Consider the following 23,891-nt stretch of genomic DNA (forward strand, 5'->3'; position numbering starts at 1 on the left):
AAAGGCCAGACATTGCAAGTCCTTGTACGTGACCTTAAAGGGCTCTTCATCCCAAGAAGTATTATTAGAGTTTATGCAAGGAGGTAACATGATCAGATGTGTGGGGTTTTTTTATTTTTTTATCATGTTTATTTATTTTTGAGAGGGGAGGTGGGGCAGAGAGAGAGAGGGAGACAGAATCTGAAGCAGGCTCCAGGCTCCGAACTGTCAACACAGAGCCCAACACGGGGCCTGAAACCACAAGCCTGAGATCATAACTTGAGCCAAAGTCGGACACTTAACTGACTGAGCCACCCAGGCGCCCCACAGATGTGTGTTTTGAAAAGATCATTCTGGCCATAGTGTTAAGGGGGATAAGACTGGGTGTGGGTGGGGGCACCTGGGTGGCTCAGTCGGTTGAGCGTCCGACTTCGGCTCAGGTCACGATCTCACAGCTCGTGAGTTCGAGCCCCCCGTTGGGCTCTGTGCTGGCAGCTCAGAGCCTGGAGCCTGCTTCAGATTCTCCCTCTCTCTCTGCCCCTAACCCACTCGCATTCTGTCTCTGTCTCTCTCAAAAATAAATAAACATTAAAAAAAAAAAAAAAAAAAGACTGGATGTGGGTGGACTTGTTAGGATGAACAGTGATGGTCCTAAGGAAAAATTATGGTAACTTGGACTAAGGAAATGGTGGAAAATAGAGAGATTTAAGAGATATCTAGAAGTTTAAAATAATAGTAATTCACAACGGTTGCATGAGGAGAACAGAGAAAACAGAGTTGTCAAGGATAATTCCCAGGTTTCTGCTTCCTATTTCTTGAGACTATTCTAGTGCCAATAGGTTCTATTTAATTCCTACAACAATCTATGAAATCAGCATAATTTTTCAGTTTAGCTCCCCAAGTACAAAGCCTAGAAATCCAGACCAGAATTCCATAAGCCAAAAAAAGAAAAAAAAAAAAAAAAAAAAAAAAAAAAAAGCCACAGTGGTTTCATATGTAATTTCTGTTGCTTCTGGTAGAGCATGCCCTAAAGGCTATTTAATAATATGACTTGAGATTAAGCTTTAAAATCCCTATTTTATGGGCATCTTTATGCTCCAGAACATCCCTCCACTTATGTCTATCAACCCAGAACTCACCATAAATGACTACCTACTAAAATCCATGCAGCCTGGTTCTATCTTCACACTACATCCCAGCCACCAAAGACCCCCTAAAAGCCACCACTGACAAATGACAAAAACCTGTGGAAGCCCATGGAAAAGGATGCCATGTCTGATAATGTTCCTGCCATATTTACACAAACTGTTCCCTCAGTCTAAAATGTCTTTCTCATTCTTCATTACCACCTTCAACCAACTAACCCCTATTGATCCTTCAAGATTTAGCTCAGACATCACATTCTCTGATTATCTTTCCCTGGTGTTTCCAGTATACATTTGCAGCCTAACTACATTCTGTAACAGTATTTGCTATATACGACATTAAATTTTCATTTTATTTGACTCTTTCCACACTAGAATGTGAACTCCTTTGGAAAAAGAAATGTGTTCTATTCATCTCTGTATCACCTTGCATAGTTCCAAGCACAGTAGATATTAAATGACTGACTCATTAAATACATGGATAATCAATGAATCAATCATTTATCAATCCATTATTATCAGACACCCCTGGTGACATATAAACATGTAATACAAAACATCTGCTAAATATATTCATAATGTTTTTTTAAAAATCTACATTTTGCAAAGAGTAACTGAATAGCATGAGAAGATTGTGTAATCAAAGCTATCTAATAAAGTTAAAAATTCAAGAAATTTAGGTCTCCTAATTTGTGAAGCCAATGCCCTTGACATTAAAGAAACCATCTCTCCACAAACAAGAAATGGAAAAGAGAGGAAAGTTTGAAAAGAAAATAAATACATTTTTCTCTTAGATTTTTATCAAACATACCAAAATCTAATAATTTTAGAAATTTCTCATTTAATTTTTCTAGACTATCTCTTACCACAGACACCAGTAAGCAATGTTGATAGGTGGCAAGAGGTTAAGAATCAAGAAGGAGAGATAAAGGATGAATCAGAGCACTGATATCCAAGAAAGATATATTTACATAGTAATTCAAATAACTCACTGTCTATACTAGCATGTTTTATCACTTCCTGAAAAGTTTCAGGAATTACAGGAATATCCATGCTATCCAAAACAGCAGCCAGTTCATCAGTCGCAACTCGACCACTTCTTATCCTACAGAAAATCTTCAAGGCATTCTGGAATGCTGCAAAAATATAATAAACAAAGAAGTTATTTTATCATGAGAATCAACAGCTTTTCTTGGAGGGGCTGATTTTGTGTCAACAGCCTACCAGGGTACAATACCTTTACATAGGCATAGGGTTTTCTAAAAATTTACCTGCAAGTAGGCATTTGCCCAATTCCATTTGCCCAATTTATATTAGGACCACATTCCTAATATAAAATGTAATTTTTGCTATTATCACTATTGATATAATATTAGCAAAGATAGGTGGTATTTATTGAATGCTATCTATATGCCAAACATTGTGCTAAAAGCTATAGGCATTGTGCTAAAAAGCTCTGGATTATCTGATTATTCTGTATTCACTGCTTAGTTAAGCCTTGTAACTAAAATAATTTCATATCTATCAGTGGTATAATCTATAATAGCAAGGCAGCTTAATCTAAAATTTGAGGGCATCATTAATTGTTTTAAAATGTAATTTAGAAAAAATAGCGTAAAAGAAAGAACAGAATAGATGCAAAATTTCTCTTCAGATTTTTTTATATTACAAAGAGTTTAGCAATGGTTTAACCACTATTTAAAGGTCTTCTATTTCTCCACAGAAACTTCATTTTCTTATGCTAACAGTCCTTAACATCAAAAATGAATTGGAAAGATTTGCAACAATATGGATAGAACTAGAGTGTATTGTGTAAGTGAAATAAGTCAGTTAGAAGAAGACAAATATGTTTTCACTCATATATGGAATTTAAAAACACAACAGATGAACATAGGGGAAGGAAAGGAAAAATAAGATAAAAACAATAAGAGACTCTTAAATACAGAGAACAAACTGAGGGTTGCTGGAGCGGAGGTGGATGGGGGATGGGCTAAATGGGTGAGGGGTATTAAGGAGGGCACCTGTTGGGATGAGCACTGGGTATTATATGTAAGTGATGAATCAGTGGATTCTACTCCTGAAACCAATACAACACTGTATGTTAACTAATTTGACTTTAAATAAATAATTTTTTAAAAATGAATTGGAAAGAACACAGTTAAATGAAAATATTCATATTAATGAGAGAATTTTCCCTAAACAGATGTCCTCCTTAAAATCTAAACAGATTGATACCTGTGTCCTAATGCTAAATTTAAGTGATCCTCAGACTACCGCACCCCTTAATTTGATAAGGAAACACAATTCCCATAATCAACTTCAGAGAGCGAATCACTTTTTGTCAGACTACATTTTCTCGGAATTCAGGATATAACAAGCCTAGTGATCCACAAGTTCTTAGATTTGCCCAATCATGGAGGAAGAACTGGGCATTATTCACTCATCCAACCAACCAGTTGTTATTGACCAGGCGAGCAAAAGTAGCAGAGGAAGGACCTCTGAGAATCCTCTCCTCCATAAAAGCCGTGAGAACACGGACGCAAACTGTCAGAATCAACTTTTTTCAAAACTCTGGCTATAAATCAAAGGCTTAGAGTAATCCAAAGAGTGTTTTCTTTCAGAAAAACGGCTGAACCTCAGTAATAGTGAGCTTTGTGGCATTTTAGCTGGCCATTGTTCCCATCTTACCATCCCAGCTTCCCAGGAGCCTTGAAAACTAAGAGCCTACCCTCATGATGAAAAACAGCAGCCTGACAGCCAATGGAGAAGAATGAGTTTGGAACTTCTTCAAAGCCCCATTCTCTAAGAACTGTCATTATTAGACCTGTCTTGTGGCTCCCTGGAAGACCCTACTTGCCAAGCTGCCTTATTTGACCGGACTCAAAGCTTGCCCAAGGCAAAGAGCCTTTTCCCTGGAAGTACTCCTCAAACACAATCAGAGGCAATTAGTTAACATTATAACGGTCTGAAGTGGTGGGTAATAGTTGGAGCAAGCACTGGATGTTACATGTGAATGATGAAGCACTAAATTCCACTCCCGAAACCAGTATTATACTATATACTAACTAATTAGTTTAAGTAAAAACTTGAGACAAATGAACAAAAACCAGTCAGATTCAGGAGCCCTGCTCTTAAATGCTATTGCTGCTCTTCCAATGACATACTAATATTTTTTAGGATTAAAAAAAAATTTTTTTTTGGGAGAGAGAGAACAAGGGAGAGGGGCAGAGGGAGGGAGGGGGAGGGAGGGAGGGAGAGAGAGAGAGACAGAGAGAGAGAGAGACAGAGAGAGAATCCCAAGCAGGCTCCATGCTTAATGTGGAGCTTGACTTGGGGCTTGATCCCACAACCCTGGGATTGTGACCTGAGCCAAAATCAAGAGTTAGATACTCCACTGACTAAGCCACCCAGGGGCCCCGACCCACTGATTTTTAAAAATCAAATAAACCCACAACTGTACAAAGAAGAAAGATAAAAGCAACACAAATTTCCCAACCAGGGCATGCAAAAATGATGCATTTTGATTAATATCCTACTTGGATACCTTTCTATGTCTCTTTACGTTCATCAACGATTGTGAACATTTCACTCAATTAAAACAGTACATATAGTATACTGCCTTTTCACTAAAAATATGCCATGGACCTATTTACAAGTCAATAAATGTAGATTCATGCCATTAAAAAAAAAAACAATTGGGGCAAATAATAGGCTAGCAAACAAGCTTAAAAGGAAAATCTGGGAAATGAGACGTCTGTAGAGGCCTTTGAAAAGTTCCAACATATTCCTGAGCATCTAGATGGCCACACACATAAACAGGTCTGTACCCAGGAATACCAGAGTAGGTTCTGAACTCTCAGGTCTGGCTTACGTTGAGGATATACACACGCAGGAAGTGAAGGCTAAGGAAGAGTTGAAAACTATCTGTCTGAGTGTTGAAGGCATGCCCCAATGCACACATAGGGTCCCTCTGGTTCTCCTCTACCTAATAACTGGCAACTAATTTTGACTTGAAAGGAACTTAAGGACACAAGCACACATATATAAACTATAATGTGAAAATAAATATGTATAAAATATAAAATATAAGAAAAGATATTCATTGTGAAAGTGTCTATAATAGGAAGATAATTAGAATCAATAAAGGATTAGTTAAATAAATTATAGTACATCTACATTTTTCAGACACCATGCAGCTATTAAAAAATAAAAGGATCGAGCACCTCGGTGGCTCAGTTGGTTAAGCATCTGACTATTCTGGCTCAGGTCATGACCTCATGGATTGTAAGATCAAGCCCCACATCAGGCTCTACACTGACAGCATGGAGCCTGCTTGGGATTCTATCTCCCTTACTTTCTGCCCTTCCCTCACTTGCTCTGTATCTCTCTCCAAATAAATAAAAATAAACTTAAAAACAATTTTTTTTAAGTAAAAGGCTGACCTACACTTACTGGCATGGGGAAAACTTTCCAAGACATATTACTCAGTTAAAAAAAAAAATCATGCTAGACAACAAAGTACATAGCATGATCCCTTTCTCTTACAGTATAAGATGATCATATTTTTCCCTTTTATTTTCTTAGGGTCTCTTGATTTCTAACTGTATGCTTGATCTTTTCACTTGCCTCTATAAGACCCAGGTACTCTAGTTCTCTTCTGCCTAGTAACTGATAACTCATTTTCTCTTACAAAATATGTAAATATATACATTCATAAATGCACATAATAAAAGATGCTAAAGTCAACATTAACTTTAATATAGGAAGGATTAAAGAGGGTATTTTACATTTATATACTATTATATTGCTTGGATATTTTACTAAAAATAGTGTATTTGAGAATTAGGCATACTGTTTTAAGAGGAAGAAAAGAAATTTGGCACTTCTTGGTTGGTCTCAGAACATTTGACCATAAATAATAAATAAGGTCAAAATAGAAAACCAGAACTTGAAAAACAAAGGAATACATGATAGCTCAACTGTGGCTCGACAAGCAGGCAGTACTTAGGCACCCAAACACACTTACAAATCTAGTCAAGAAAAAGCTATAACCTGAAAACCAAGTAGACAAAGAGGAAACCCAGTGCTATAGGAGTTAATCAAAATGCCAAGTAGGAAGAAATTCAAAGAGGGAAAGCAAGCCAAGCATCACATCTATATTGCTAATTGATGCATACGGTAATGTATTAAATAACATTCACTACATTAATGAATAAACATTAAAGAGTTTTACTTGCCTCTTGCTTCTTATCCAGGTATATGAAGATTATCACATTCATATATCCTTGATTCCAAGAAAATACAGGCTGATTGACAGAAATATATAATCCCAAGGACAGATCATAGGAATTTGATCTTGCCTAATGGCAAAACCAAGGAACTGGTTTTTGTTTTGATTTGTTTTAACCCAAAGAACTGTTAAAATTAGGTCACAAACCCTAGAGATCTCAGAATATTGGAAGCACTGTTTCTATCAGTAACATGAATATTTCTTCCAATCACTTTCTTTGCTATTTATAGGAGTGTAAACTAAAAGTTGTTAGGAGATCCATCAGTGTCGGAAATTTTTAGGGAGAAATGCAAGCAGATTCCAAAGAGAGCAAAGAAAGTACTATTCACAATGGAGAAGAAAACAGATATGAGATTTCAAAGGGAAAAAAAGAAAAAAACACATGAACAAAGAAAGGCCTGGAAACAAGAATGAAATTGGCATGTATAGACATTTGTGTCTATAACTGGAGCATGGGGTTCTTGCCTGGAAAAGATTCTACCAAGAGGAAAGTGGCAAGAAAAATTATAAGGGGGTGAGGATGTCAAGCATAAGGGTTTGGACCACATTCATTTCATCACAGGAAAAGCATCTAAATTTTTGAGCAGGAGAATGATATGACAAAAATCGTGTGTTAAGAAAATCTAGCAGTTGCATGCAGGAATAAGTGGAGATTATGGATAGAAAATTAGGATACTAATTGGGGTGGACAGGTTTTTAGTGCCTTTTATGAAATAACTCGTGTCTAATTTTTCTCAACCTAGGCTACAGGGGAAAAAACTATGTAAGAGATCTGAAAAAAACATAAATTCATATAACCATCCCACCCTAAAATCAGTGACAATCAAAATCATTCTTTTCTGCAATTTTGAAGAATCATTTTTTTTTACCTGGATCCTGGGAGACCAAATAACAAACATCATTCACAGTCTTAAGGAAATCTGAAAAATCCAGCATTCCATTAACTATAATAATGGTTCAGAAACAGAAGGAAAAAAACTGCATTAGCAAACTCATTAAGAACATAAGATAAAAATGCAAACTAAAAATGTGAATAGAATTAACTGATAGTCTAGAGGAGCATTAACATTAAATATAGAATGTAAAAAGAAAACCTATCATAAAAACATAATTACACATTTTAATTATATAGTAAATAGTGCCCAGCAATAATCAAAATGATATAGATTAGAATTTAAGATACTGCAATATTCTTTACTCAAAGCTCTAATTTTTATACTTGTCATTAGGTGCAAAAAAATCATGCAATTTGTCAATTTTACATATATAATGGTTTTACCTGAAAAGAATAGGACTGATTTCATCGTGTTCTAGCTAAGACCCTCTATACCAGTGGTTTTAGGGGAGATTACAGATCCAGATGAGACTCTAATGAAAGCTTTGCCTCAAATCATTCCATCTCCTTCTCTCCTCTCCTCCTTTCTTCTCTCTCTCTCTCTCTCTCTCTCATTACACACACACACACACACACACACACACACAAAATGCATTAAACAAATGCACAAAATATTGCACAATATTAAAATCTTCATCCAAAAAATCATCTCATTTATCACGCAAAAAGTAATGCCTATTTATTAAAAGAAAGAAAGAAATCTAAATTGTACAAATGAAAATTTCAGTAAGAAATTATTGCTTGGTTTGAGTGAGAAGTTGAAATTATGGAGCTTTTTTTTCTGCATGTTAATGCACAGGTCATCTCTGATGAGCAGCTAGAGCTGAAAATCCAGATTTACAAAGTGTGACAAAACACAGAATCAGGATTCTTCTGCCTCATTTTCTAGACAAGCATAGATCTGTGTCAAGCAACATCTTAATTTTTCAAGATTCTTCAAGTTAAATAACTCTAATGTCATTTTCCTCTTCATATAGTAAATGAGGCCAATTTTGAAAGGGTTTATCTGTGTTTGGAAGAAACTTATTATAAATTTACATTTTAAATTAATGTAATCTGAACAAAGTAACTTATAAAAGAACATTTCAGTGCTTCTGGTGGTCTGCAGGCTTCTACGTTCAGAGAAATTGACAAGGCTTAGTTGTTCTCATTTCTAAACCACAGAAACACTTTCTGGATTGGAAAATTTGTCAAGTTGTCTACCTCAAAAATTTTTTTTCAGTGTAATAACTTGAGAGTGGTTTCTCCTTTCCTTCAAAGAAACAATGAAACATTTGTGCAAATTTCAATCAATTATTTTGATTTGTTTTCTGACTTCTATGTGACTTAGGTTTAAACAAAAACCTTATAGATAAAACATCAAGAGCACAATCCATACAAGAAATAGTTGTAGACTAGACTTCTTCAGAAGTATGAACTTAAGTTGAAAGATATTCTTCAAAAATTGGGGTGGCTGGGTGGCTCAGCTGGTCAAATTCCGACTCTTGATTTTGGCTCAGGTCATGATCTCACAGTTGGTGAGTTCAAGCCCCGCATAGGGCTCTGTGCTGACAGGGCAGAGCCTGCTTGGGATTCTCTTTCCTCTCTATTCCTCCCTTGCCTGTGCTCTCTCTCACATATCCAGTAAAGGACTCGTATTCAGAATATATACATTCAAAATGCAATAGTAGGAACACAAACACATTTTCAATGGGCATAAGATATACAGGTAGCAAAAAAAGCACATGAAGATATATTCAAAATCATTTGATCATTCAGGAAATGTAAATTAAAACCACAATGAGAAAACACCATACATCTATTAGAATGACAATTTTTAAAGGCTCACCAATTCCAGGATTGACAAGGATGAGAAGCATCTGAAACTGTCATAAATTGTTCATAACAATGTAAAATAATTCAGCTGCTTTGCAAGCACAGTTTAGCAGTTTCTAAAAAATTCAAATATACCTACCATATGACCCAGTTATCCTACCATCAGGTATTTACCCAAGATAAGTGAAAGTATATGACTACACAAAGACACATAAATGAATGTTTACACCAGCTTTATTTGTAATAGCCAAAAACTAGAAGCAATCCAAACATCATCAATTAATGAATGGATGAACAAATCATGGTACATCCATAAGAGAGAACGCTGCTTAGCAATAAAAAGAAATAAACCTGATATGTACCAAAGCATAGATGAATCTCAGTATAATTAAGCTGAGTGAAAGAAATCAAACCAAAAAAATGAGTACTTACTGCATGATATCATTTATATAAAGTTCTAGAAAATACAAACAATCTGTAGTGACAGAAGCAGGTTAGTGTTTGCTTGGGAAGTAGTGAGGGGGGGGTTGTGGAAAGAGAATGGGGGCTTACAAAGGGGTATAATGGGATTGAGTTTTCACAAGTATATACATATGTAGAAATTTTCAAATTGTATACTTTAAATATGTCAAGTATATACCTCAATAAAACTATAAAATATGCAGATAATTTAAAATCCATTGGAATAGCCAATTCCAAAAACAGTACAGAGGTTTTGTCTAAAAATTAAAAACAGAACTATCATATCATCCAGCAAGCTCACTTTTGGATATATACCCAAAGGAAATAAAAGCACTGTCTCAAAGAGCTATGTGCACTTCAAACATTGCAGCATTATGCACAATAGCCAAGAAATGGAAACAGCCTAAATGCTCACCAACAGATGAATAAAGAAAATGTAACCTCTATGTATATGACATATTCTGGAGGGTGGAGGGAATGGGCAGATGTTTGTCAAAGGATACAAACTTTAGGTATAAGATGAACAAGTTCTGGGAATCTGATGTACAGCATGGTGACTATAGTTAATAATACTATATTGTATCTTTGAAATTTGCTGAGAGACTATATCCTAAGAGAGTAGTGTTCTCATCACACACAAAAAAGGTAACTATGTGAGGTGATGGAGATGTTCTTTACTTGATAGCTGGTAATCATTTCACAATGTATATGTATATCAAATCATTATGTTGTACACTTTAAATATATGCAATTTATATTTGTCAATTATATCTCAATAAAGCTGGACAAGATAACATGACTTGACATAAACCATGTTCCTATAGGTATATGCATATCCTATGACCCAGCTTCTTCATTTCTAGAAATCTATCCTATAAAAATATTTACACAAATGTGCAAGAATTGATGAACAAGGATGCTCTTTATAGCATTATTTGTAATAGCAAAAATTTTAGAGGTAACTTCACCATTAATCAATATGAGACCAATTAAAATGTATATAACAAATATCCAGGAAAAATACCTACCAAATTATTAAGTGTGTACTATGAAGAATTGTAGGGAAAGATTGAGGTGAAGAGATAATTTTCGTTTTGTAATTTGTAAACTTCTTTAAGCTAAAAATACTAACTTAAAACAAAAAAACCTTTATATTCAGTTATTAAACTTTTTCTTGTATTTGCAATTTTTACCAAGATATTCAATATAGGTCTACATTTTTTCAATGTAAAAATTAAGGAATAAAAATTTAAACTAACATATGTTATCTAAAATTGTTTGTATGGACACTAATAATGAAGCAGCAGAAAGAGAAATTAAGAAAACAATCCCATGTACAATGGCACCAAAAATAATAAAATACCAAGAATAAACTTAAGCAAGGAGGTGAAAGATCTGTACTCAGAAAACTATAAAACATTGATGAAAGAATGTGAAGATAACACAAACAAATGGAAAGACATTCCGGGCTCACGAATTAGAAGAATATTGTTAAAATATCCATACTACCCAAAGCAATCTACAAATGTAATGCAATCCCTATCAAAATACCAACAGCATTTCACAGAACTAGAACTAACAATCCTAAAATTTGTATGGAAACAGAAATGACTCCAAATAGCCAAAACAACCTTCAAAAATAAAAAGAAAGCTGGAGGTATCATAATTCCAGATTTCAAGTTATATTACAAAGCAGTAGTAATCAAAACAGTGTGGTACTGGCACAAAAATAGACACATAGATCAATGGAACAGAATAGAAAACACAGAAGTAAACATACAGTTAAATGGCCAATTAATCTTCAACAAAGGAGACAAGAATATGCATTTGGAAAAGAGAGTCCCTTCAACAAACGGTGTTGGGAAAACTGGACAGCAACATGCAACAGAATGAAACTGGACCACTTTCTTACACTATACACAAAAGTTCAAAATGGACTAAGAACTTAAATGTTAGACCTAAAACCATAAAAATCCTAATAGAGAGCAGAGGCAGTAATTTCTCTGACATCAGCCATAGCAACATCTTTTTAGATACATCTCCTGAGGCAAGGGAAACAAAAGTAAAAATAAACTACTGGGATTACCACAGAATAAAAAGCTTTGGTACAGCAAAGGAAACAACCAATAAAACTAAACAATAACCTACTGAATGGGATAAGATGTTTGCAAATGACATACCCAATAAAGGGTTAGTATCCAAAATATATAAAGAACCTATATAATTCAACACCAGAAAAACAAATAATCCATTTTAAATGGGCAGAAGACAGGAACAGACATTTCTTCAAAGAAGACCTACATATGGCCAACAGACACATGAAAAGGTGTTCAACATCACTCATCATCAGGGAAATGCAAATCAAAACCACAATGAGATATCACCTCACACCTATCAAAATGGCTAAATTTAAAAACACAAGAAAAAACAAGTGTTAGCAATGATGTAGAAAAAAAAAAGGAACCCTTGTGCATTGTTGGTGGGAATGCAAACTGGTGTAGCCACTGTGGAATACAGTATGGAGATTCCTCAAAAAATGAAAACTACCATATGATCCAGTAATCGCACCTCTGGGAATTTACCCAAAGAATACATAAACATTAATTCATAGGTATATAGGCATCCCTATGTTTATTGCAGCATTACTTAAAATAGCCAAATTATGGGAGCAGTCCAAATGTCCATCGATAGATGAATGAAGATGTGGTGAGTGTGTGTGTGTGTGTATATATATATATACACACACACACACACACACACACACACACACACACATACAATGGAATATTATTCAGCCATAAAAGGAATTAAATCTTGCCATTTGCAAAAACATGGATGGAGCTAGGGAGTATAATGCTGAGTGAAATAAGCCAGTCAGAGAAACACAAATAGCATATGATTTTACTCACATGTAGAATTTATGAAACAAAACAAATGAACAAAGTGGTGGGGGGCGGGGGTGGGGAACAGGACAAACCAACAAACATACTCTTAACTATAGAGAACAAACTGGGGGTTACCAGAGGGAAAGTGGATGAGGGGATGGATGAAATAGGTGAAGGGGATGAAAAGTATACTTATCTTGATGAGCACTGTGTAATATAGGGAATTGCTGAATCACTATATTGTACACCTGAAACTAATACAACACTGTATGCTAACTAACTGGAATTAAAATAAAATAAAAACAAATAAAGTAAAATAGGTTGTATGGCTTTGGAGTAGACTTTTATCTTTCTGTCCCTCAGTTTCCCCAACGGTAAATCCAGGTAATTGGAAGAAACTCCATCTGAAGTCTTGAAATCTAAAGTTCTAAAGATTTATTGCTTTGAATTTCTTTTTTTTTTTTTTAATTTTTTTTTCAACGTTTTTTATTTATTTTGGGGACAGAGAGAGACAGAGCATGAACGGGGGAGGGGCAGAGAGAGAGGGAGACACAGAATCGGAAACAGGCTCCAGGCTCCGAGCCATCAGTCCAGAGCCTGACGCAGGGCTCGAACTCACAGACCGCGAGATCGTGACCTGGCTGAAGTCGGACGCTCAACCGACTGCGCCACCCAGGTGCCCCTGAATTTCTAATAACAGTATTACTTAAAAGCCTTAAAATGTTCACATCCTTTGACCTAGCAATTTCAATTTTAGTAACCTATCTTTTGCCTGATGAGATAAAGAGAAAAAACCCAGCTTATAACAGCAAAAATATTAGAAATAACATATTTATTTAGATTATTTGTTATATAGCTTATTTTTCAAAACAATTTGTTTTTGTGCTTTGATCTGTTCCACAGAATAATTCACAGCTGCCAAAAGCCAAGCTCTCCAACCAGCCTGATGGCAGGGCCCGGGCGGTGGACGGATCGGGACTGCATGGTGGCGCACCGACAGCGAAGCTTCTCGTACTCCTGCTTTTATGTAATTTGGCCTTAGCATTGGTCAGGGAAGCCCCCCTACCAATGAAAGTACCTGGGGATTTGTCGGTTGGGGAATTGCCCATGACAGGCCCCCTGGGAAAAGGACCACGGGGGAAAGAAATAAGATTCCGCAGGGAAATTATGCGGGCCTATATCCAGCCCTTGCCACCCCCTGTAAAGACTCCCCTACCTAAAGGAAGGATAGCCCCATATATTTCCCAGCCAGGGAGGGGGACAAATGGATTTGAAATCCCCACCCTGGCAACAAAGGAATGTATCTATGGATACAAATTACTCCAACCCCTAGGGCCACTTGGCCCCCAGGAGGCATTCCAGATGATAACTGGACCTGGTGGGTTAAGGTACAGAATGGTTCATTAGTTCCTAGGTATACACTGTCTCCCTGGGAGCGCATAAGGCGTGGGTTCCCAGGGCCCTCTTGGCTCCCTCCTGGCACCCCGGACCAAAGCGAATAACTTTTGTTCCTTATACGCAAATGGTTCAAAGAAACAATTAAGAAGTCATGTCCCTGTAAATGTTCCACTTGAGGTGTTGAGAGATAGATGACCTTTCATGAAAATAGCAAAGCAAATGCTTTATAGACTATAAATAAACATAGATACATAATGAAAATAATATGAAGAAATTAATCAATTTCTTGTAACGTTACAAGAAAATAACCATGTTGTCCCTTAATGGGTGATTACACAAAGGAACATTTTTAGAATTAGGTAAAGCCAAGAAACATAGATGACGCACGCTACAAGGAATTTGCTGACAAACATAATGCCACGTTTGCCGCAATAAAGCGGCCAGTCTAACACACTGTTGTTGTCCGTGTCCATTTGTTATTTTCGCCGACACCGTGAATCCTTCAGGAACCCCAGGACCTGCTGGGGCTGGACCCTGGCACACAGCCATTTAAAAAGGCAGTGTTGGGGTGCCTGGGTGGCTCAGTCGGTTAAGCGTCCAACCTCGGCTCAGGTCATGATCTTGCGGTTTGTGAGTTCGAGCCCCACGCCGGGCTCTGTGCTGACAGCTCAGAGCCTGGAGCCTGCTTCTGCTTCTGTGTCTCCCACTCTCTCTGCCCCTCCCCCACTCATGCTCTGTCTCTCTCTCAAAAATGAATAAATGTTATTAAACATTTAAAAAGGCAGTGTGGATCTGTATTTATTTACATGGAAAGTTGCCTAACATATAAAGTTAATAGAAAAAGGTAACAAAATTGTATGCATGTGAGTCAACATATATTTTTTCTAATTATGTGTTTATGCATATGTATATACCACAGTTACACACATACACGCACACACATGCTTAGAAAAATCCTAGAAAAATATATGTAAAAATACCAAAGTTCAGCTCTGGGTAGTGGGATTACACATAAGTTTTATTTTCTCCTTTCTATTCTCCTATGCTTTCAGAGAATAAAGTTATTTCCACTTTGAATAATTATTTTAATAATAAATCTCCAAAAAATTATATGTCAAGAGAATTAACATATGGATAAATAAACATGTCAGAAAAAATAGAGTTGCTTTTTAGTCTTTCTAAAAGTTAGATTTATATTTATTATTTTATTTTTGTACCCTCTGAAAGTTGTGCACAGTAGACACTCAAAAAATGTTGGGGTGACTCGGATAGATAGACGAATGCACGCTATTGTAACTTGTCAATTCCTGTTAGGTTGCTAAGTAACATTCTATTGGTGGTCCATTTGACTCCTAGTATTCTCCATCTACAAATTTTTTATAATAACCAATCCACATCTTTTATTTGAGTAGCTTGATGCTTTTAACCTCAGAGTATTACTGTGTCATTGTGGGTATTAAGTTTATTTTATTTCTGACCAATCCTTCAACTTATCTATACCATTTTTATTCTAAACTTATCTCTCCTCCTTAATAAGCTTGGAATGATCTGTAAATGTAATCAGTTCTCTATTTATTATTTACTTCTTTAAGTATTGGACACTGACAACAAAAGAACAATTACTTTTCCAGAGGTTTTAAAATAAAATTATTAGGATTTTGATTTGCATTTTTTTGACTACTGAGGATGGAAAATATTTTTATATGATTATTGGCTACATATATTTTCTTTTATGTGATATTCTTATCCATGTGTCTTACTCACTTTTCTATTCCATTGTTTGTTACTAATTTGTATGAGTTCTTTACACATTCTGAAAACTAATCACTAGTCACTTCTGTGAATTGCAAATATTTCCAAGTTCATAACTTGTCTTTTTACTTTAAAGTGTCTTTTGATAAATAAAAGTTCTTAATTTTAACATAAATATATTAATCTGGTCTTTTATACTCAAACACTTTTGCCTTAAGAAATCTTCCCTATCGTATGCAAGTAGCAAAAATTAAAAGTCTAAAAATATCAGATGTTGATGAAAGTATGTCATAATCCAATCTAGTAATCAACCAATCCAATTGTACCGGAGGCCCAATTTTTTAATATTATCGTAAATGTGCAAAAAAAGTTTTTAGAACATATTATAAAGCTTAGCTTTCCTATGATTTGTAATTAATCTGACCAACATAGAACTTACATCCATGTTTGCAAACCTTAAACTAATAATGAAAACACAAAACTTACCATCAATATCAACAGTCTTTAGTGCCTTTTGCATTTCCGAATCACTTATAAAAATCTTCAAGGTGTGATGGATCATTGGCAGATCATTCACATAAATTTTACCACTTTGAATTTTGCTAAAAATTTTACAGGCCTTCTGAAGTGCTAAATACACACGACAAAACGGTTAATTAATTCAAACGAATAATTATCGTCAACCCCGCTACACTCTCTCCCAATGAAAAAAACAACAATGATCAGTAAAGGAAGAAAGAGGAGCAAGTCTTTGTGTTCTAATTCTTTGCTTTAAAATCAATCTCATGATTTCTTTAGGTATGTCTAGAGTTAATGACCTCCAAGTCTACAAGTTTCCTAAACAACTCTCAGAAACTGAGAAAAGTCATGCAAAGCTCACATAGCAAAGGCAGTCACCATTTTCCCTGGGAATGTTTAAATCCTTCTTCCATGCTCCCATATCACTTGGTACATATCTCAGACAAAGCTATTGGTATTGTGATTGCTTGCATGTCAATATCCCTCACTCAACTATCAGGCTCTAGGGGGCAAGATTTTTCATTCTTCAAGTGCCAGTGTCTACTTCAGAACAGATCCTCAAAAAATGTCTGTTGAATTAAACTGAATTTAGTTCAGTGGGTACTACCCTTAGTTTTCAGAAAAAGAGGTGCTAGATGACAGTGCTAAATACCAGAGAAAGACTAACATATTGATAACAATGTGTTTTTTTTAATGTTTACTTATTCTTGAGAGAGAGAGAGAAACAGAGTGCAAGCTGGGGAGGGGCAGAGAGAGAGCGGGAGACACAGAGTCTGAAGCAGGCTCCAGGCTCTGAGCTGTCAGAACAACCTATGTGAGGCTCGAACCCATGAACTGCAAAATCATGACCAGGGCCGAAGTTGGACGCTTAACCGACTGAGCCACCCAGGCGCCCCACGATGGCTTTAATAACAGGAGTTTTAGTAGAGTATTAGGGGTGGAAACCAGGTTTCAGTGAAATAGGAAGTAAATAAATAATTAAGGAAACCAACTCTTTCAAGAAGCTTCTTTGAAAAACATAGAGTATAATATTGACACAGTCCCTGAGGAAGCATAAGAAAATTCAATGAAAGAAAATTAAGAGTGAAGGGATTAGTGACATGAAAGGGACTCTTCTCCAATGAGAAAATAGGGAAGGCTATGGATGTTGTTTACAATCCTAACAGTTCTCCTCATGAGGAAAACTTTTTTTCCTTTTTTTCTGTATCTATATGAGATGATGGATATTAATTAAACTTACTGTGGTAATCATCTCACAACATATGTAAGTCAAGTCATTATGCTATACACCTTAAACTTACACAGTGCTACATCTTAATTATATCCCAATAAAACTGGAGGATAAAAGATGTCTGGGGCACATGGGTGAGTCAGTTGATTAAGCATCCAACTGCAGCTCAGGTCATAATCTCGTGGTTCGTGAGTTCAAGCCCCACATTGGGCTGTGTGCTGACAGCTCAGAGCCTGGAGCCTGCTTACGATTCTGTGTCTCCCTCTCTCTCTGCCCCTCCCCTGCTCACGTTCTGTCTGTCTGTCTCTCTCTCTCAAACATAAATAAACATCAAAAATTAAAAAAAAAAAGAAAAGATGCCTAACATAGGGGCACCTGGCTGGCTCAGTTAGTAGAACACGCAACTTCTGATCTCAGGGTTGTGAGTTTAAGGCCCACGTTGAGCACAGAGATTACTTATGAAAAAAAAAATAAAAAGATGCCTAATATGATGATCAGAAAGGAAAAATATGCTAAATGACTCCATAAATATAAAGGAGAGGCCCAAGATACGGGAGAGTTCAGTGTCAAGAAGTGAAGGGGGAAAAAAAAGAAGTGAAGGGTACTATGTACCAAGAACTAAGTCCTAGTAAAATCAGTGACTCTAGTGCTTACTAATATATTCATTGGATGTAATATTCACACTTTTTTCCCAAAATATTTTAACTAAAATAAGCACATATGTTACATTTTGCCTATCAATATAACAGAAGATATTTCTAAAAAAAGACATTTATGAATCCTTATTTTACCTAGTTTGCTTATGCTTACTCACAGACTACAGCATTTGTCACATCATGTAATATTAGTTGATATCATATGCCATTAGGAGTAAAGAAAGCGACACTAATCACTGAAACAATTTCTAAAATGTACACAATCAGGTAATTTATTCAAGAAGTTCTAGAATCTATTATTACCGCTTAATTCTTGTGAGTGTAAGTGTCCTTGAGGTACTTCATTATATGATGTCTTGCAGAGGCTAGAAACCATTTCCCTTTTCCTGTCAAAGAAACAGCCACATTAGAAAGCAGCACAAAAACGAAACAAAACACCACACACACAAAATATTTATGCCATTTTTCCATTAAAATATTAGCAAGCCTATCAACAGTTTGAGATTCTCCAGTCTCTTACTCCATAAAAACCTTTGTTAAAAGACCATCCAAGTGATAGTGAATTATATACTCTTCATCCCAGAATTCCCACCTTGCTTCTTTTAGACATCTCTCTATGGAGCAGAATTTACCCTGGTCAGTAAGCAGTGCCCATGATTCACTATCCTTTGGCTGTCGTCCAATTTTTGCTACTCTTAATTCAAGTCACAGCAAATTTTATAGAAAGTTATTATAGAAAGGAAAAACAAGAGTATCTTTAAATAGCAAAGAATCCCAGATTCCACAACCTGTCAGTAAAAATTTTTTGAAAAGATGATTTATCTAATCACCTAACATGTAAATAACTCAAATCATAGAATGTTAGTGTTAGAAGAAATCTCAAGGGTCCGTCTAGTACAAGATTCTTGTACAGATGTGGAGACTGAGGCCCAGAGATATAAAGTGAATTGTACAAGAGCCTAAGCTAGCAAGTGAGGTCAATAAGGACCCAACGTTAAGTTTTTGAATTCCACATACAGTGATCTTAGCTCTACGCCACCCTCCCTAGAGCATAGTCTTAGTTTGCACAAACTATTTTGCATACTTTATGTGGAAATGATAGATGATTCTGAAAAGAAAAACCCAAATCTTAATGCAACATTTAAGGGAAAAAAAAAAAAAAAAACAACAATGATTTAAATACCGAATAATTGAGGAAGATGTACAAAGGGGTGATAAAGTCTTGTGAACACTGTACTGATTCGGAAACTTGAGTGAAGACCTTTCTTTCTTAGTCATCTTCTCCTTCAACAGCTTCACTGAGGAAGAGGCAATCTAGAGCCAAATGCAGGAATGCTGGTGCCTGAGATCACACTGGTAAACCAGCATTACTGGAAAATAAACCTCTTAAAAAGATAGCTAATCATATCTGGGTTCCTCACTGATGTAAAATTGCTTTTTGTAATGGAATTAGAGTTTACATACACTAAAATTTTAAATAAACTATAGAATTTTTTTTGCAGAGTCATGTTTTTCTAAGTATGCAACTAAACCACCTTATTAATGTCGTGTCAATTTAAAATAGTGGATTTCACAAAGCAGGGCAAATCTATGGTATAGTGAAGAGAAGACCACCAGATTCTAGGCTACATATATGGGCTTTGACTAGATGAGCAAAATAATGTGGAGAATCAACACAGTTATTCAAATAACACAGGTACTTATGCTTTAAATCATCCTCATGACTGAGAAAATTATCCACTTAACATGTATATGCATAAGCATGATTCAAAAGTGGCAAGTAGCTGGGTAGACAGAAAAGCATCACTTTAGAAAATGAGGACTGTAATAATAGGTGTCTTCAATTTTACGTGGAGCCTAGAACCTTGTTTACATGGAGTCTAGGCCCCTTTTGAAGCACAGAAGTATGCAGAGTAAAATCTGTCTTTGTCTCAGCTCCAGGCTGGAAAAAAAAGAGAGAGAGAGAGAAGAAAGAGTACTCCTCTGGATTAGTTATAGTGATAGATCTACCCACACAAGTACAGAACTCAAATCTACACTAAATATGTGGGGTAGGAGAATAGAAACCAAAAAAGTCATTTAAAGTTGTCCCATGTTCATCACATCTCTGAAGTGCAGTGCAGAAGAGAATTCAAATTCTCTTGGAGGAGAATACTCTAGATCCAGACTCACGTGAGATTCCCACAGATTTAGATCAACAATATATGAGAAAATAAACAAAAAGTACAAAGCACCCAAGGACATAAGTTAATGAGTAAGAAGCAGACAAAGCAATAAACAGAAGATTTAGATCCACCAGGGACTTTATATTATATTTATCAGGTATCAGTCTTGAAACAACTAAAGAACATGACCAAAAAACACGACATAAGGCAGATTATAAGAAGAACCAAATGGGGGTTCCAGGGTGGCTCAGTCGGTTGAGCGTCTGACTTCGGCTCGGGTCATGATCTGGCGGTTTGTGAGTTCAAGCCCCGCGTCAGGCTCTGTGCGCAAAGCTCAAAGCCTGGAGCCTGCTTCAGATTCTGTGTCTCCCTCTCTCTCTGCCTCTCCCCTGCTCATGCTCTGTCTCTCTCTGTCTCTCAAAAATAAATAAATGTTAAAAAAAAAATTCTTTTTAAAAAGAAGAACCAGGGGCGCCTGGGTGGCTCAGTTGGTTGAACGTCCGACTTCGGCTCAGGTCATGATCTCGCGGTCCATGAGTTCCAGCCCCGCATCGGGCCCTGTGCTGACTGACAGCTCAGAGCCTGGAGCCTGTTTCAGATTCTGTGTCTCCCTCTCTCTCTGACCCTCCCCCGTTCATGCTCTGTCTCGCTCTGTCTCGCTCTGTCTCAAAAATAAATAAACGTTAAAAAAAATTTTTTTTTAATTAAAAAAAAAGAAGAACCAAATAAAGTTTCTAGAGGTAAAAAATATAAGCACTGAAATTAAATTCTCAATAGACAATTTAAACTAGAGATTATATTCAGCTGGAGAAAGATAAACGAGAAAGCAGATGGGAGAAATTACCCAGATGAGATAGACAGTATATCTAAGTACATCATATAGTGAATGAAGCAGGCTGAATGGTGGCCCCAAAAAGATAGGTCCATGTCCTAATCCTTGGAACCTGTATATGTGACTTTATTTGGATAAAAGGTCTGTGGAGAGGGAACAAAGTTAAGGATCTCAAGATGAGATATACAATGAAGTGTTTATAAAAATGGAAGGAGACTTGAGATATAAACACAGGGGAGAAGACCATATATAGAGCAAGATGGGGGCCAAGATTAAAGTTATGCTGCCACAGCCAAGGAATGCTCAGGGTCACTGTTACAACAGCAGAAGTGTTAACAGAGAGTATAGTAATAAAAATAAAGATCTAATGGAGAAGGAAGGGGAAAATGTCATATTCTTCTGAATGGGTTCCTTGTTACATTTTTTGTAAAAAAAAAAAAAAAAAAAAGAAGAAGGAGGAGGAGGAGGAGGAAGAAAAAGAGGAGGAACAGGGGAAGGAAGAGAAAGAAGAAGAAATATTTAAGATTGTGACATTTCAGGGGTACCTAGGTGGCTCAGTAGGTTAAGTGTCTGCACAAATTTCAGTTAAGGTCATGATCTCATGGTCATGAGATCAAGTCCACGTCAGGCTCCAGGCTGGGTGTGGAGCCTGCTTAGGATTCTCTCTCTCCCTTTTCCTCTGCCCCTCTGCCCCTTTCCCCTGCTCACACTCTCTCTCTCTTCTCAAAAAAAAAATGATTTTGATTGATGTGACATTTCAATACTTGGACTAAAATGTGATGGAATGTTTGAAAGCTAAAAACAATGCTCAAAAGTAAAACATTTTCAGATCATATGTACCTCAGTTCTTTCAGTATGCAACTGTACTTGTAAACTTTTCTTTCTTCTGAACTTTTTCTCTCCTGAAAAATCAGAGGATTTCTCTTCTCCACAGAGGAATATTGATGTTTCATACCTAAATTGCACAGAAAATTGGAATAATTCCTGAGTTGCTTTTTTTCTTACTTTTTCTTTTTTTCATCTTTTACCTATAGAAAATTTCAAGCATATACAAAAGTAGACAGACTAATGTGATGATTGGGGCGACTGGGTGGGTCAGTCGGTTAAGTGACTTTGGTTCAGATCATGATCTCATGGTTCATGGGTTGGAGCCCCGCATTGGGCTCTGTGCTGACAGTTCAGGGTCTGGAGCCTGCTTCAGATTCTGTGTCTCCCTCTCTCTCTGTCCCTCCCCCACTCATGCTCTGTCTCTGTCTCTCAAAAATAAATAGACGTGAAAAAGAATAATGTGACAATCTTCCCATGTACCCATCACCCAGCTTCAATAATAGGCAATCCTATTTCAGCTATATCCCTACTCCAGTTTCTTATTATTTTGAAGCAAATTCCAACATCATATTATTTCATGAGTGAAAATTTTAATATTAATTTCTACAAGGTGCTTTTTCTTTTATTTTTGAAAAAAAAAATTTAATGTTTATTTGTGAGAGAGGCAGCGCACAAGCAGAGGAAGGGCAGAGAGAGAGAGAGAGAGAGAGAGAGAGAGAGAAAGAGAGACAGAATCCGAAGCAGGCCCCAGGCTCCCAACGCAGGGCTCGAACTCACAAACTGCGAGATCATGACCTGAGCAGAAGTCAGACGCTTAATAAGCCACCCAGGTGCCCCAAGGTGTTTTTTCTTTTAAAAAACCACATTTAAAACACAATTATGACACCCTAAAAGTTAACAATAATTTCTTAGTATCATCAAACATGGTCAGTGTTCAAATTTCCAATTGTTTCATAAATGTCAAAATTTATTAACACTCTGCATAAGGATTCAGTAAGGTCACCATTACAGTTTGTTGATTGATGTGTCTTTTAGATCTCTTTTTTTATCTATAGGCTCTTTTTCCAAGTCTTTTATCATCCTCATTATCACTATTGCCAGGCAATTTGTACTATAGATTTTCCAGTCTGGATTTTGCTAATTATATCACCATAGTTGTAGAATTTTAAAGACTTGATCAGATTAACTTCAACAGATTAAGTGTTGAACCACTAAACTGTACACCTAAAACTAGTATTATACTATATGTTAACTGGAATTCAAATTAAAACTTAAAAAAGATAGCCAGGTGATTTTAACGTGTAGATAAATTTGATAGTCACTATGCAAACCACAGGCTTGTTCCTATTCAGAACTCCCATCAATTGGTCTATAACTCAGTATTTTATAAGAAATACCTTATTCTTCCTTATAAAGGAACTAAAAGCAAAACTAAAAGCTCTTTAGCAGAAGTGGCTCCTTTTTAGAGTAACCTGCTATACAAGGGCTACTTAAGTAATACAAAGGACAATGATAGGATTGAATCTATAACATCTTCAGATGAATTTGGCCCCAAGCAAAATTGTGATGTAGAGGTAATTTTTATCATGCACCTACCTCACTGCCCTTCCTTAGCAGGTACCTTGCCCTTTTGACTCTCTATCCCTTTAAATCTAATCCCATGAATTCCTGCCCTGAGAGTGCCATTACCTTGCTCTTAGCCCCCCTGAATCTGCCCTATTATTAGTCTCCTCTGCAGTCCTCCACTCACAAAGGGAATGACTTTAACTCTTTTGATTACGACCCAGAGTATAAAATACATTTCTATTGAGATGTAGTACACATATACAAAGAGAGAGAACTGAAGTAATTTCACAAAATAATACTTATTATGTGAAAAACACTCTAGTGTCTTCAATATTATTCAAATTTCTTTTTAAACAAAATACCAGTTAGTGACCTCCTAAGTTGATTTTATAACACACAAGTGAGTCATAATCTAGAATCTACTGCTACTTTATATCACCCATCCTCTCCCCATATATCTCCATTGAGATCTT

At 36.3% G+C, this 23,891-nt stretch overlaps 1 protein-coding gene across 1 annotated transcript in view; it reads right to left on the minus strand.

Moving 5' to 3' along the window:
• The window catches only part of LOC128777601 (EF-hand calcium-binding domain-containing protein 13-like), a gene marked incomplete at its 3' end in the record, with an annotated part of 32,660 nt that extends 10,700 nt beyond the window's left edge, over nt 1-21,960 (minus strand). The window contains exons 1-6 of the mRNA XM_053904240.1: nt 21,865-21,960; nt 19,211-19,341; nt 18,331-18,413; nt 16,108-16,251; nt 7,284-7,358; nt 2,117-2,260 (exon numbers count right to left, since the gene is read on the minus strand). Coding sequence (XP_053760215.1) covers nt 2,117-2,260; nt 7,284-7,358; nt 16,108-16,251; nt 18,331-18,413; nt 19,211-19,305 — 541 coding nt within the window. The remainder of the gene's footprint in view (nt 1-2,116; nt 2,261-7,283; nt 7,359-16,107; nt 16,252-18,330; nt 18,414-19,210; nt 19,342-21,864) is intronic.
• Between the last annotated feature and the right edge of the window lie 1,931 nt (nt 21,961-23,891).

The sequence above is a fragment of the Panthera pardus genome, unplaced genomic scaffold, assembly GCF_024362965.1.
Source record: "Panthera pardus isolate Hobbes unplaced genomic scaffold, ASM2436296v1 HiC_scaffold_168, whole genome shotgun sequence".
Taxonomy (NCBI): Eukaryota; Metazoa; Chordata; class Mammalia; order Carnivora; family Felidae; genus Panthera; species Panthera pardus.